The sequence below is a fragment of the Physcomitrium patens genome, chromosome 1 (assembly GCF_059467195.1).
Source record: "Physcomitrium patens ecotype Gransden chromosome 1, ASM5946719v1, whole genome shotgun sequence".
Classification (NCBI taxonomy): Eukaryota; Viridiplantae; Streptophyta; class Bryopsida; order Funariales; family Funariaceae; genus Physcomitrium; species Physcomitrium patens.
In genome coordinates this window covers 28,283,974-28,297,151 of record NC_143410.1, presented here as the reverse complement: position 1 = coordinate 28,297,151, position 13,178 = coordinate 28,283,974, and the positions used below count along the sequence as shown (strand labels likewise).

Genomic DNA, 13,178 nt, shown 5'->3' with positions numbered 1-13,178 from the left:
TGAGATACGACATACCCTGCTTTGCACCCACGTCAATCGCTAACAAGAACGCCCGGGACAAAGAGAGCAACAATGACAACTTCTGTAAATATACGGCACAGCCGATGCGCATGTAGGTAGCGCATTTGCCTTCGCTGCAGCTCTTGAAGCAGCTCATCTTTGAGATGACTTGCGTGACGTTTGCAAGGTGCCACACCATTCAGAACGACTCTCCAATGCTTACATAGCCTACAGCAAGGTCAAAGCACCAAGACAATCTATCTCAAATTTGTATGCCTTATGGTTCCGGTCTTATTAGTAGTCACAGTCAACGCCGTCCTCTAGGCCGGCTGCATCCTTGAACAACAAGAAAATGGCGAGCGCCTTCTCTCCCAAGGAAGTTGATGACTGGTTGTCGGGGTCAAACGACATGTTGCCGATGAGCACTTCAACGATGTCCTCGTTGATCCTGGGCACGTACTTGTTCTCACTATTGAAATGCGCATAAAGAGTGTTGTTGCGAGCGACATGTTGTTCAAATTACTGCCTCCTCTCAGAATGATTGAGGGCATCGTACTCGGCAAAAGCTTCCGCAAGCTATGTCAGCTTATATTTCTTCATGTTGACTGCACGGAAAGGAACGGAAAAGAATTGAACATTCTCGGTGAGGGCAAGTTCATGTGAGCTGGAATCATTCTCAGCTTGCCCAACTTTCACACAAAACAAACAGCGGGCCGACACCACCTTCGAAGAGGCACCATCTCGTTTACATGGCACTACACCGTACTTCGAGCCATGCTTGGTCGAATGAAACGATGTTTTAAGCGCCTTGGTCATTGCGGCTAATCCAGCAATATAAGTGGCGGCCAACACGATGAAGCACCACACGCATTGCAGACGCCGCTATTGTAGGAAAATTTGATTTTCCCTATTTTAAAGTGGCCCGGTGATAGTACAAGACTTTAGCTGAAGCAGAGGAAGAAATCGCGCTGTCAATGGTGGAGCTGCAGGTGAAGTGCAATGCAATGGGTACTTTGATTGTTAAGATTTAATTCGAACAGAGAAAACTCTCAAAGCTTACAAAAGAAGTTGCCATGCATTACAAGTATCATATACACATGCTGGCTGTTTTCTCCCCAAGGAGAACCAGACCCTCTATCGATGGAATATTATTTGGAGGAGATGATGTTGTAGAGCCAGACGAATGACTATTTTTACTGCAAGAACATAAATTTTAGAGATGCTTGAGTTGCAAGTGGACAATTGAATCCATGACTTTCAAGTCGGTGCAGGAGCTCCATACGTAGTGGTACATGACGGACTCACCACTTCCATGGTACATGACGAGTTCTACATCCTATTCAAGAACTTTCTGCAGATTATTAATCGTACTGCTGTATTACTTAAACAACGATTTCGACGGGGCATTGCAGTGAAAGATTCGGGAACCAAGTCTGTTCCTAAAGCTCTTTTCTACTGGCGTTCCTGTGCTGGTACTGAGGCCTCCACAGCTCTTAATAAGGTTGATGCGAGTGCAGAGTATATATTGGGAAGCTTAAGCATGATATTGAAGAAAATGTTGTTTTGAGGTAAGCTACTGGTATCGATGACCACGTTTCACTTCACGTTTCCTAGTTCCGGTGCTTTCCAAACGCTAAGGATAACAGTTGTGCGAACTGTTCCTGTATCCGAAGACCAATAAACACACCAGCCGGTACAGTATATCACTGACATTGCCTGAACCTGTTACATTTATATTTAAGATTTGAAGTTTCTGGGCTGATGGCTGGTTCTTGTTTCAATGTAGCAATTTATCATACTGGCGTGAAAAAAGTACTGAAAGGAACAGGTAATCTCATTTAAGCTTAAGAATAACCAAGAAGTTCACGAAGCGGCGACAGACTGATGGATATTTATTGTGTTTTTCTCCATTGCGAAAGAAACTAGTTGTTGTGTGACGCTGTTCATGATAGGGATTCTGTGAAAGGGTTCTGTGTAAATAGAGCATTCCATCTTGACTAGGTGTGAGCGGCATTTTTGTAGACATCCAAAGCGCTTGGAGATATGGGGAAGGTGAAGTCTGCTCTACGAGAGCTTGAGGACATTGGAAACCGCTGTAAGCATATTGAAAATCAAGGAATAGAGCAGCTTGCTAATAGCATCACTCCAAGATTGCGAAATCTTCTAAATGTAGTGCAATCCCTTCTATAAATTCTTATGTCATGGCTCTGTTTCATTTCGTGTTACCGCATCCTCAACCATGATAGGGAACCCCCCTGGCAGTCTCTTTTCGTATTACATTTTCAGGCTTTTTGTTGAGGCTTTTTTCTAAGCACACACTGGTGAAGACTACCATCCCAAGCAGAATCAAAATGCACGTAGCTTCCATCTTTCTTTTTCTTTCGTTGGCTTATTCTCATTTTCACCGTGCATTTCTATTCATTGGTCAGCAGATTGGAGCTGCAATCTATTAGTTAACCGATGCACAATATGCTGAGAATGAGATCTCAAATGGAGGTCCAAATGGCCACAACCCTAAACTTTGAGAGGGTGATGGAGATCCTAGATTTCAAGTCTGAAGCAACAGCCGCACATTTTAAGCTGTAAAATCCATGACCCATATTCTAGCTCTTGACAATTTCTTCTAGCTCTTGACAATTTCTGGTTTCTAATCAGCACTTGCCAACGCTGCGGTTTCCTGCTGATGCCTCATTCTTCAATGCTTTTCTGCGTCTAGTGGATATGTCCATTGTTTCTCTATTTGCATTGCTCAGAACTGATTGAGAGGCATGTAAAAAAACAGAACTTTGCCTTCAAATCTGAACAGAGCAATGCAGTTTTTCTTAGCAGTTAGAATCAGCAGCCGACATACACAAAAGGTTGTGAATCTAGTTGAAATTTATCACAAGGACTTAGTGTGCTTGAAGTTGTTGTGAAAGTAATCCTGTCCATTAGCCAATACAATTCTGAAGGCATAGTTGATACTTGCTTCTGGGGACGTGATATGTTGATTTTTCTGCAGTAGAATATATACATATGTATATTTTCAAACAGCATGTTTACAAATACCATTCTATGAATAGCATTTTTTTAATTTTTTATAAGAAAGAGACAAAGAGAGATGTACCTTGCTTAATTTATAACCCTGGTAGATAGAAAATTTATAACCAATGTTTTACAATTTAAGTGGGATCATAAATTTTTATAATTTATAGGTTCTTTAAACCATAAAGATGCATGTAAACAATATAAAGTGCATAACATTTGTATTGTGGCAACAAGAAGGTTTTTTTTAATTGTCTCCTTCTATCTCTTTTATGTCACAATTGCCCAATTGCTATGAAAGTATCAAAGTGAATGTAGAGTTGTTACATGCAAGTGTTACCTTTTTTCTCAACAAGAACTAAGTTATAATAAACAAAGGAAGAGACAAGAAGGTACATCTATATTAGTAGTGAGAGAAGGAACAATGATCCATTCGTTTTGTAATACTATAACCTCTTCTTCTTTGGCCTCATCCTCTTCTTCTTGCTTCATCAATAAATGTGTCAAAGTTTTAAAAAAAAAACTATATAACTAGTAAGAGCAAAGGAAATCACGGAAGAACATGACAAGGTTTGGGGGGATATTTTTGCATAATAACTTCATAGAATAAAAAAGTAGCTTTGAATAAATTCAAAGTTAATAAGAATATTCAATATTAAATCTAACATAAATATAAGAGCTTGTCTTAAGCTTCTATCAATAAAGATGCAATATCTTTCTTAGATTTCTTTAGCTTTTAATTCTTTCATCAATTGAAAGCAAGGATTAGAAAATAAGCAATGAACCAAAAGATTAATAAAACATTTGATTATTGGTCATCTAATCATGCTCTAATTTTCCATAATAAAATTGTGCAAATATTAACATCAAGGTTTCAACAATACTACAATACAACTCAATACATTCTATAGACTGCACACTAATCTAAAAGTTTGGAGGCAATTCAAGAATATGGTGAAATGCCTAAAAAACACTATATTCTTTTTTAGTATACAACTCCTCATGCTTTCTACAAGCATATCCACTCGTATGTTCACATACTTCTTGCTTCAATTCTTATTACAATTGTTGCTTATAAATTAAGCCTACTATGAGATGCATGAGTTTTACTTGTTTCTAGAAGTCACTATCTCTTCTTCCTCCTAACATCCATTAATCCTACTATGTTTTGTTAGTAAGCATTGGAAAAGATTTAATAATAGAAATAATAAAAATTGGATTTCCAAGGTTGCTATCTTTAAATAAAAAAGTAAAAAGACATTAAAAGAGGCAATATCTAAAAGAGTATTGAAACAACAAACTCCAAATCCTAAATACATAAATAAATGGTCTCTTTCTTTGTTAGTCCCACATTCATCTATTCTAAAACTTAAATGCACAAATAAATATTCTCTATTCTTATTAAACTCACATTTGTCTATTTGTTGTAACAAAATTTCAAATTATTAGATTTTTTATTTTATTTTAATCAATAATGCAAAAAAAACAAGGTTATAAGTTTACAACCTAAAAATACCTTCTATTTTAGCAAATATTATCAAGAAAGCAAGAAACATCAATTAAGAGGTATAAATTAAGCAATATCCTTGTACATATATTTTTTTGAATAATTATTTATATTGGTTGTATTCTAATACAAAAAGTGATACTACATTAATTATGTTCTAAAATTGAATAACTATGAAATAATAGAATAGAGACTATAGCAAGAAAATAATGAAATATAAAATAACATTTCATAAAATAATAAAAAAGTATGAAATAATAGAATAAAGACTATAGCAAGAGGTGTATTTGAGTTTGGAAGTTGATGATAAATATTAATTTACAAATTTTTAATTATTTGTTTTGTTTTGTTTTGTTTTTTTTTTTTTTGTAGATTTAATTATGTAATAACATTGTATTGCTTTAAACAAGTTTTTATAAATTATTGGCTAATATTTTTTAAAAAAAAATCAATGCTTGATGATAGTCTTTTGTTGGATCTATCTTAATAATCAAAACTTCCTTTGAACGTTGACAAAACTAATGAATCACATTACAAAACTCTAATAGAATTAATCCAAACAATAGTTTTTTAATTACTTATACATGATTGTTCACACACACATTGATGGTACCAAATGACTACGTACACAAAAGGTGAAGGTGAAGAAAATGCAATTAGGGTTAGCAAATTAGGGTTTGGGGGTTGGACGACGCAAGCAGAAGAATTAAGGGATGGGAACAGATTCCGAGAGGGGATGGCCTTGGGCCACCGGCGGATCACGCCGAGGGGATCGGCGGTGGCCGCAGCCGCGCTGCGATCGAAGCCCCGCCGCTGGGATGGGTCATTGATTGATCCGGGGCAGGGCAATCCCAGAGGAGCTCTACCAGAATCGCCGCTACGTCAGCTGGGCTCCCACCATCTGCCTCGCTCGATGCGCTTTTACTATGCTATCGTGAGCCGCGAAGGTATCTTGCCAGTTTTGCCAAGTGCGGGAGCGTCGTCATCAGTGATGTGATGAGTCGGGTCTTTTTGAGGTTGTTAGGAGAGGACGGGAAGCGTCGCAGAAAAGGTTGAAAGAGAGGCGAGCAGGAAAAGAGCTCGCTGTTGTGAATAGATCTTCTCCTTTCTGATCGTCTCCTGGATGTGGGTTCCCTCAGATTCCATGCCACCGAATGAACTGAAAAGAAACCCAGTTGCTTGTTGAGGACGTTGTTTGTTGAATTCGCTCGCCTCCGGTTGCGAATTTGCGTGAAGATGTGGGCACAGTTTGTGTGATAGTGGGGTTGGATTTTTGAGGTGGGAGGATTTGTGATGTGGGGAGGTTTGGGTGATTGTTTGTAGCAGTGAAGAAGGGTCGTGACTCGCGCCTCGCGCCTCGGGTGTTCGGAAGGTACTTTAGGGTTTGTGTGCTGTGGACTAATTTGAGGTTGTCGAGAGAAGGATTGCATTGAATTTGAGGTGCCATGGCTCCCGTGAAATGGAAGAGGTTCAGTGATGTCGCTGCCAAGGCGGCGAATTATCATGGGCGTCAAGGTATGGGGGTGGTGAGCTTGGGATGGAGAGCACGCACTTCTACCCATTCTTCCCCTCCCTCTCTGCCCAGCTGTGGTGGAAGCTCTGTGGTTCCCCCCACTTCTGTGATTCCAAGTCATGTACATAATTTCATTCGGTCATTGCCCTCTGCCTCGACTCCCTCCGGCCCAAGCATCAGTCCTGATATGGAACGTCTTGCAATCGGACGGAGAAAATTTCATGATGGTAAGTTGGGGAAGAGATCGCGCGGAGCGCACCAAATTTGCACGAGCTGCAGCACTCCGGTATCCGCCTCAGTGGCATCAATTGGTCCCACCTTTGACTCACGCAGAACATGTTCGAATTGCGAAGCAGTCGAGACAAGAATGAGTGTTGAGCCTGTGGCGACTTCTACCCGAGCATACAGGGCAGCGAGTAGCATGATTGTCCCGAAAGGAAGTGATGCAGGGTCAGCTTTGTCAATAGCCGAAACTGAAGAGTTGCGAGACTCTCGATCGCAAGGCTCTCGAAAGCAAATTCATGGGGATGTGCCGCAGCATTTGCAGGCCGCTGTAAATATGCCGCCATCTTCCCCAGTGGCTGTTTCAACACCGCCTAATCCCCCTTATTCTCCGAGCTCCAATTTGATCCGAGCGCATCCTAGCACAGGAGGCCCTGGAGGTCCAGGAGGTGGATTTGGTTCCAGAGACTCTTGGGGCGGTGCTGCGCTTGGGAAGGAACTCCCCACTCCTAGAGAAATTTCTCAAGCTCTCGACAAGTTTGTCGTGGGTCAGGAAAAGGCTAAAAAGGCATTCTCCCTCTTCCCCTCTTTCAATTCTCTTGCTGTGCTAAATTAAGCCGTAGCAGACTATTTATTTATTTTATTATTATTATTTTTATTATTTATTTATTTATTTATTTATTTTGCTTACATTACGGGCAATGAGGGTGATTGTCTTCAGGGCAAGTTAGAGAATGGTTGATTGCTCGTGAAATGAGTTCATGTGCTTCTTCTTTCCTTCTTCGTCAGTGTAGGATAATTTCATGTTAAAAGAAGCAACTGTCTACCCCTCGGCGTTACTTTTATTCGATTTGAAAAGCTGAGGTTCGCTCCTTTTTTCTTTTATCTGCAGATATTATCCGTGGCAGTGTATAATCATTATAAGCGTATTCACTATGAGTCCTTATTAAAGAGCAATATAAGGCTTACCGATGAGGGGTATGTTTATTCAGCCAGAAGCCTCTCTCAAAATTCGAATTGGAAGTATTTGCGGGTCGGTTTTTATATTTTTCTTTCAGATTCCTCATCGGGAAGTATTTCTTTGTTTTTCCTGACTCAGAAAACGAGGCACTGCTATAATGTAGTCGAGATTTGGATTTGCAGATATGGTGGTCTCAGCGCTGGCCATTCTGATATGGAAGACGAAGAGAATGACGGCGTGGAGTTGGAGAAGAGTAACGTTCTTCTCATGGGTCCTACTGGATCTGGTTCGTTCAAATCTCTTTTTATCTCTTTCCATTGAACAGAACAAAATGCACCACTCGTTGTAATTTATTTTTTATTTTATTTTATTTTTTCTCTCCTTACTTCGGCTTACAGCATGGTTTGGAAGGGCTTACGCTTGGATTTCGTACTTGCAGGAAAGACATTGCTTGCCAAGACGTTGGCTAGATTCGTAAACGTTCCATTCGTGATTGCGGATGCTACAACACTTACCCAGGTGATCCCACGAATTTTTTTAGTCTTTGGTCCTGAGAGTGGGGACCCTTTGCGAGCTTTATTTATTTATTTGCTAATTCGATGAAGGTATAATTCTATCGTTCAGGCAGGATACGTGGGAGAAGATGTGGAATCCATCCTGTACAAGTTGTTGATGGTAAGTGGCTGAAACGACCTCTTATACGAATACCTTGAACCTAACGCTGTAAAACTGCAACTTGGGAAATATTTTGAAGTTGCACTTGTTTAAGACAGACGTGGCTTTTGACTAACTTGTTGCTTAACAGGCGGCAGAATTTAATGTTCCAGCCGCTCAACAGGGTATCGTTTATATTGATGAAGTTGACAAAATTACAAAGAAGGTATGACATTTTCATTTGAATTGAGACGTCACCTCAAGTCAGAGAAATATACACCTCCAAGTTCTGTATTAGTTAGTACCTTCAGCATAGTTTTCTAGTAGCGGGAGGGCTGAGGAGTCCCTGTTCTTAGTTACTTCTCAGGAGTAGGAGCACATTGATACCTCCTCTTCCTTGCTTTCTAAAAATCATTAACAATATGTATTTGATTGTTCAGGCGGAGAATATGAACATTAGCAGGGATGTATCTGGTGAAGGAGTTCAGCAGGCACTTTTGAAGATGCTGGAAGGAACTGTACGATTCAAGTTCTCTTCTAAAACTTCGACATATTTGCTGTTGCACAGCGTATCCTTGTGGTTCAAGTATGTATGTTACATGGGGATGACTCTTCTATGAATGTTGATACGTTATAATTCTGATTGTAGTAACTGAGTAAGTCGTGTTGCAGGTTGTGAATGTGCCAGAGAAAGGGGCTCGTAAACACCCACGTGGAGACCATATTCAGGTGATATATGCATCAATCATCGGGTCTGATGTCAAATATTACTAATTATGGTTAGCTCATACTACAAGTTTCCTTAGTTTTTGTTGTAGTTTCATCCTTCTTTTGTTAATTTTTTGTGAATGTTCGAGATTCAGGTTGACACGAAGGATATCTTGTTTATTTGCGGGGGTGCTTTCATAGAGCTTGAGAAAACTATTGCAGAGAGGTATGATTTTCCGGAGAGTGGGTTCTCGCCTTATTCAGATAATGTTTCTATGTTTACACTGCATGGTTTACTATTGCAAGTATGACTTAATTTACTGAAGCTTAAGTTCTTTTAGGTGCATGCAAGTATATGTTTTACCATGCAGCGTCATACAGCACAGCATGCTATCAGTACACCCACGATTAGAACGCCCACGATCCTTGTGTTCTTTTCCGCCCCAAGGTCTAGATGTTCTTCTCCTTAATGATTTCTTGCCATTTTGCAGGCGTCAGGACTCGTCTATTGGATTCGGAGCACCTGTACGTGCGAACATGAGAGTGAATAAATTGGTCAATGCGGCCGTCACATCTTCATTGCTTGAGTTGGTAAATCTCTTCTGCATCATTGCCTGTGACGTGACATCTGCTTCTACACCTAGTGTTAAGCAATTCATTTACATTCTCTAGGGAATTCCACACATGCAGTCTTTCTCATAAATCATCTCTGAGTGGGCTTAAAGTCCTTGGACTGTTGAATGCCTATAGTGGTTTGTATTAAATATCTTTTGATTCATGATGTTGAGGCTGGTAGATTGTCTACTTTGTAGAGTCAGATATCTTGATTAACATAATATCTGGGAACCGTTCTCTTTACAAGCCGGCTCTGATTTGCGTGCAGGTGGAGAGTAGTGACTTGATTTCATATGGGCTCATTCCTGAGTTTATTGGAAGGTTTCCTGTTCTTGTCAGTCTAGCTGCCTTGAATGAAGACCAGCTTGTGCAGGTATTAGTTGGGATACGCTTCTTAGTTCACAATCTTTGCTTGGATATATATCAGCTCGTGCTGTGTGCATTCTGGATCCCTTTCGGCGGCCACCAAACTCTCGGAGGATGCTTCGTTTCGAAGCATGCAAACCACTTCATCATTCAGCCCTTTTTGAATACCTTCTTGAAATATCTTTCTATGATAAGGATTTAATCTGTGGATACTTTTACTATTGTCGTATAGCTTCCTGGCAAGAGATATTTTTATTTGGCAAAGATTATATGTTGCTTTGCTACAGGTGCTCACAGAACCCCGAAATGCCCTGGGCAAACAGTACAAGAAAATGTTTGCCATGAATAATGTAAGTTCCTAATTATAACATACACTGATCAGCCATTATTGTATGCTTACCAAGTTAAGTTTCTTTGCGCTACAATGTAGAGCCTAATCTACTCATTTTCTGGAGTTTTTGGATACGCTTTTAGAGCTTAAGGTTTGTGAAGTACATTTTGAAGTGGTTCAGATTTATACAATGTTGACAGGTCAAGTTGCATTACACTGAAGGAGCGTTGCGAAGGATTGCACAGAAAGCCATGATCAAGAACACTGGAGCTCGTGGGTTGCGATCCATTATGGAGGCCCTTTTAACAGACTCTATGTACCAGGTTTAAATCCGTTTGTCTTCCTCTAATGTTGGGTTTATGCACAAGTTGTATACATGGCGTTATGTGAGGAAGCTTCGCAACCGCTTCTTGTACTTGTGACTGATTTAATTTCTTTAACTCATGATAGGTTCCAGATTCAGTTTCGGAGACGGATGAGAAAATAGATGCAGTCGTTTTAGACGAAGATGCGGTAGGTCCACCTGATGGCGTAGGAAGCGGTGCTAAGATTCTTCGTGGAGAGGGTGCTTTGGACATTTATTTGAATAACATGAAGAGTCCCAGCAAGGTGATTGAACACATCCTCTTAATATCGTGTGACTAACATTCTTTCATGTTGAAAATCAACTACTTCACACGTTATTATATAAGTCGTCTATTTCTTACTTCAGCACTCTTATTGTGTAGTCGGTGTGTCATTCTCTTGACGTTCACTTGCATTTTGAGTAGAGTAACTAATCATGGCTGTTTTCATTGATTTCAAGGATTTTATGCTTCTGCAGAGTTTTTCTCTACACGGTGACTAATTACTTTTGTACTCGCTGCAGAGAGGGACAGAACGATCACTTGAAGAGGAGGAAGCTGAAACAGACCCGGAGTTGCCTGCCAGGGCAGCAAACTTGTAAACTAGGGGGTTGCATTTGTACAGCATAAATTTTAGTTGTATTACCATCTGTGGTCTACGTAAAATTGTATTCGTTTGAGCACGTCATGGAACCATAATGGCGCTCAGTGCTGTCATCCTTGCAAATGGATAAATCCTGCATAGGCATAGATATGGAAACGTTCTTGCACTGCATTTTCGCCTTCCATGAAGCTCCTTTGCAGAAGGATAATCCGCAAGGTGGCCTTTGTAAAGATCTTCTGTTGCTCAAACTAATTACGCAATAATGGCGATATTTATTTTGATCCGATGTGTATTCAAAAAGTCCGATTACTCTGTCTGGGAAAGTAAGAAATGTAGAGCTAGTGGCATAAATAATTAAAATGACTTTCACATTGGTTTCGACACTTCCTATCTTTTTCTACAAATATCTTCGTACAAGTGCTTGAGTGCGTCACTTTTCTATTTCAATTAAAGAAACTTCATGTGTGGTGAAGAATCGACATGAACTTCTGAATTAAAAGTACCTTTTTTGCTGGTCTCTGATAGGTTCGCCATCAATCTTCTAAAGTTCAACATACCCAACTTCACAAAGAGACTTTGTCACACTTGCACGAAGAGCATGGAACTCCAATCGGGTCACTGTAGCAACTTCAAAGAAAGAAGTATTGCTAGTAAAACGTGCGCGTTCGTGGTGAGTTACTCGTGTTTGTCAACGTTTGGGATCTAAAACGCGTCGGCAGAGTCAATGACCAGAGCACATCACGCGGCAGCTTGGTACTTTCTAAGTAGCTGCACCAATAGTCGGAACCTCGGCATGTACATAACAAATTTGGAAAGAAAGCCGAAGTGCCACAATGCTTCGGGCTCTCACCTTCTCCACTCAGCACAGAAAGCTTTATATTTTCGAGGAATCCACAGCCTCTTGATCACCTGAATTCAGACGCTCCCTAGTACTTGTATCACAGTCTGAATTAACAGCTTTCTGATACAGGCTACAGTTGACGATCGAGGAAAAGCTTGATACGGTATTCGAGATCGTTCGAGCAGCCTCTTAAGCCAATTCGAAGACTCAACCACTGCGAGCCTGCGTGCATAGTAAGATTTGGAGACTATGGACACCGGTGATACCCCGGCAGAAGCCAATAGCTCAGGCCGTCCTTCGCTCCAGCCACTATGCCTATCCTTGCACGAGAGGGACAAAATTCGTGTCATGAATGTCTCGGCTTCCTCGATCGATAGGCTGCGCTCCGTCATCCAAGCGAATTGGCAGAGCGGCATTTAGAGAGAATGTCTCTACGGTGTCAGCTTCGAGTTCAAGCTGAAAGGCAACCCATGGCGAGGCGACGGCGAGCAAGCTAATGCTGCGCGCCACCTTGTGGCAACCATCTTCTGTTTCCTTCTCCAAAACGGCTGGGTGCTAAAACTATCCACGGACTTGAGCAAGTACCAACTCGACAAAAACACGTTCTACTTCAAGCAAGCCGCGCTTCCGGACTCAACCGTGCGCATGTGTGCCATTTCTTTCAACGAGTTCGATAAGATCCGCATCATCAGCGGGCCGCCAGAGGTGGCCAAAGTAGTGCGATCTACAATCCAAAACCTATGGCATCGTGGTCTGCAACGCGAATGCTTCTGCTACGGCGTGCCGTAGTACAAGATGCTGGGCAACCCGTGGGCTGCAATGGGGCCGGAAACGATGCAAGCGCGGATGTTCGTGGGCCACCTGATCGAAGCGCTGAATTGCGCCGGATGGGAGGTATGTGCGTCGGTAGACATCAACCAGGGGAATAAGGGTGACTCCATTTACGGCGATATCGACAGCTGGATCCTTCGAAGCAAACCGCACTTGCAGTCGGCGCCGAAAGCAGCCGCTTACAGTGTCTAATCCACAATTCTTCGGGTATTTGCTTCTGCAATTCATCGTCGTCGGGTAGAATCTTCTGCCGCAGCAACAACCCATAAGCCGGGCAAAGCTCCATTCGCCGTCGTGGTTGTCGACGGCGAGGGCAACGGCGACGGCGGCGTTCGGTCCGCTGTCGATCAGTCTTTCAAGTAATTCTAGGTCTTCTCTCTTCGGTGCCCTCGTGCTTGGAGCCCTAAATTTTTCCTTTGAAAGGTGTTGACAAGCCACGGTGATATATGCCCATGAAAACGGGACTTGTAGCCTTTTACCGTGACGCGTTTTGATTCCAAGTCCTATTTTGTGTGTATCAGAAACTTATCATGTACTAAAAGAAATATATATATATATATATATATATATACACACACCATATCAGAGACCCCTTTTTTAGGATTTTATTTATTATTATTTTTATGTTTATGAAGTTAGAATGTTTTAAATGAGGTT

The 13,178-nt window shown here is 41.2% G+C and overlaps 1 protein-coding gene and 1 long non-coding RNA gene across 2 annotated transcripts; both read left to right on the top strand.

The window, feature by feature from the left end:
* Window positions 1-733: 733 nt before the first annotated feature.
* Window positions 734-4,748, top strand: LOC141046271 (uncharacterized). Its single transcript, XR_012219071.2, has 4 exons — window positions 734-1,568; window positions 1,787-1,828; window positions 2,023-2,169; window positions 2,433-4,748. It is a non-coding gene; the product is annotated as an uncharacterized LOC141046271 (long non-coding RNA).
* A 543-nt stretch (window positions 4,749-5,291) lies between these two features.
* Window positions 5,292-11,130, top strand: LOC112279703 (CLP protease regulatory subunit CLPX1, mitochondrial). Its single transcript, XM_024514384.3, has 15 exons — window positions 5,292-6,834; window positions 7,159-7,244; window positions 7,410-7,513; window positions 7,667-7,746; window positions 7,852-7,902; window positions 8,033-8,107; window positions 8,322-8,399; window positions 8,554-8,610; window positions 8,745-8,815; window positions 9,081-9,180; window positions 9,473-9,577; window positions 9,858-9,920; window positions 10,102-10,224; window positions 10,352-10,510; window positions 10,770-11,130. The coding sequence occupies exons 1-15, from the start codon at window positions 5,977-5,979 to the stop codon at window positions 10,845-10,847; spliced, it is 2,088 nt and encodes a 695-aa protein (XP_024370152.1). The 5' UTR covers window positions 5,292-5,976; the 3' UTR covers window positions 10,848-11,130.
* Window positions 11,131-13,178: the final 2,048 nt, after the last annotated feature.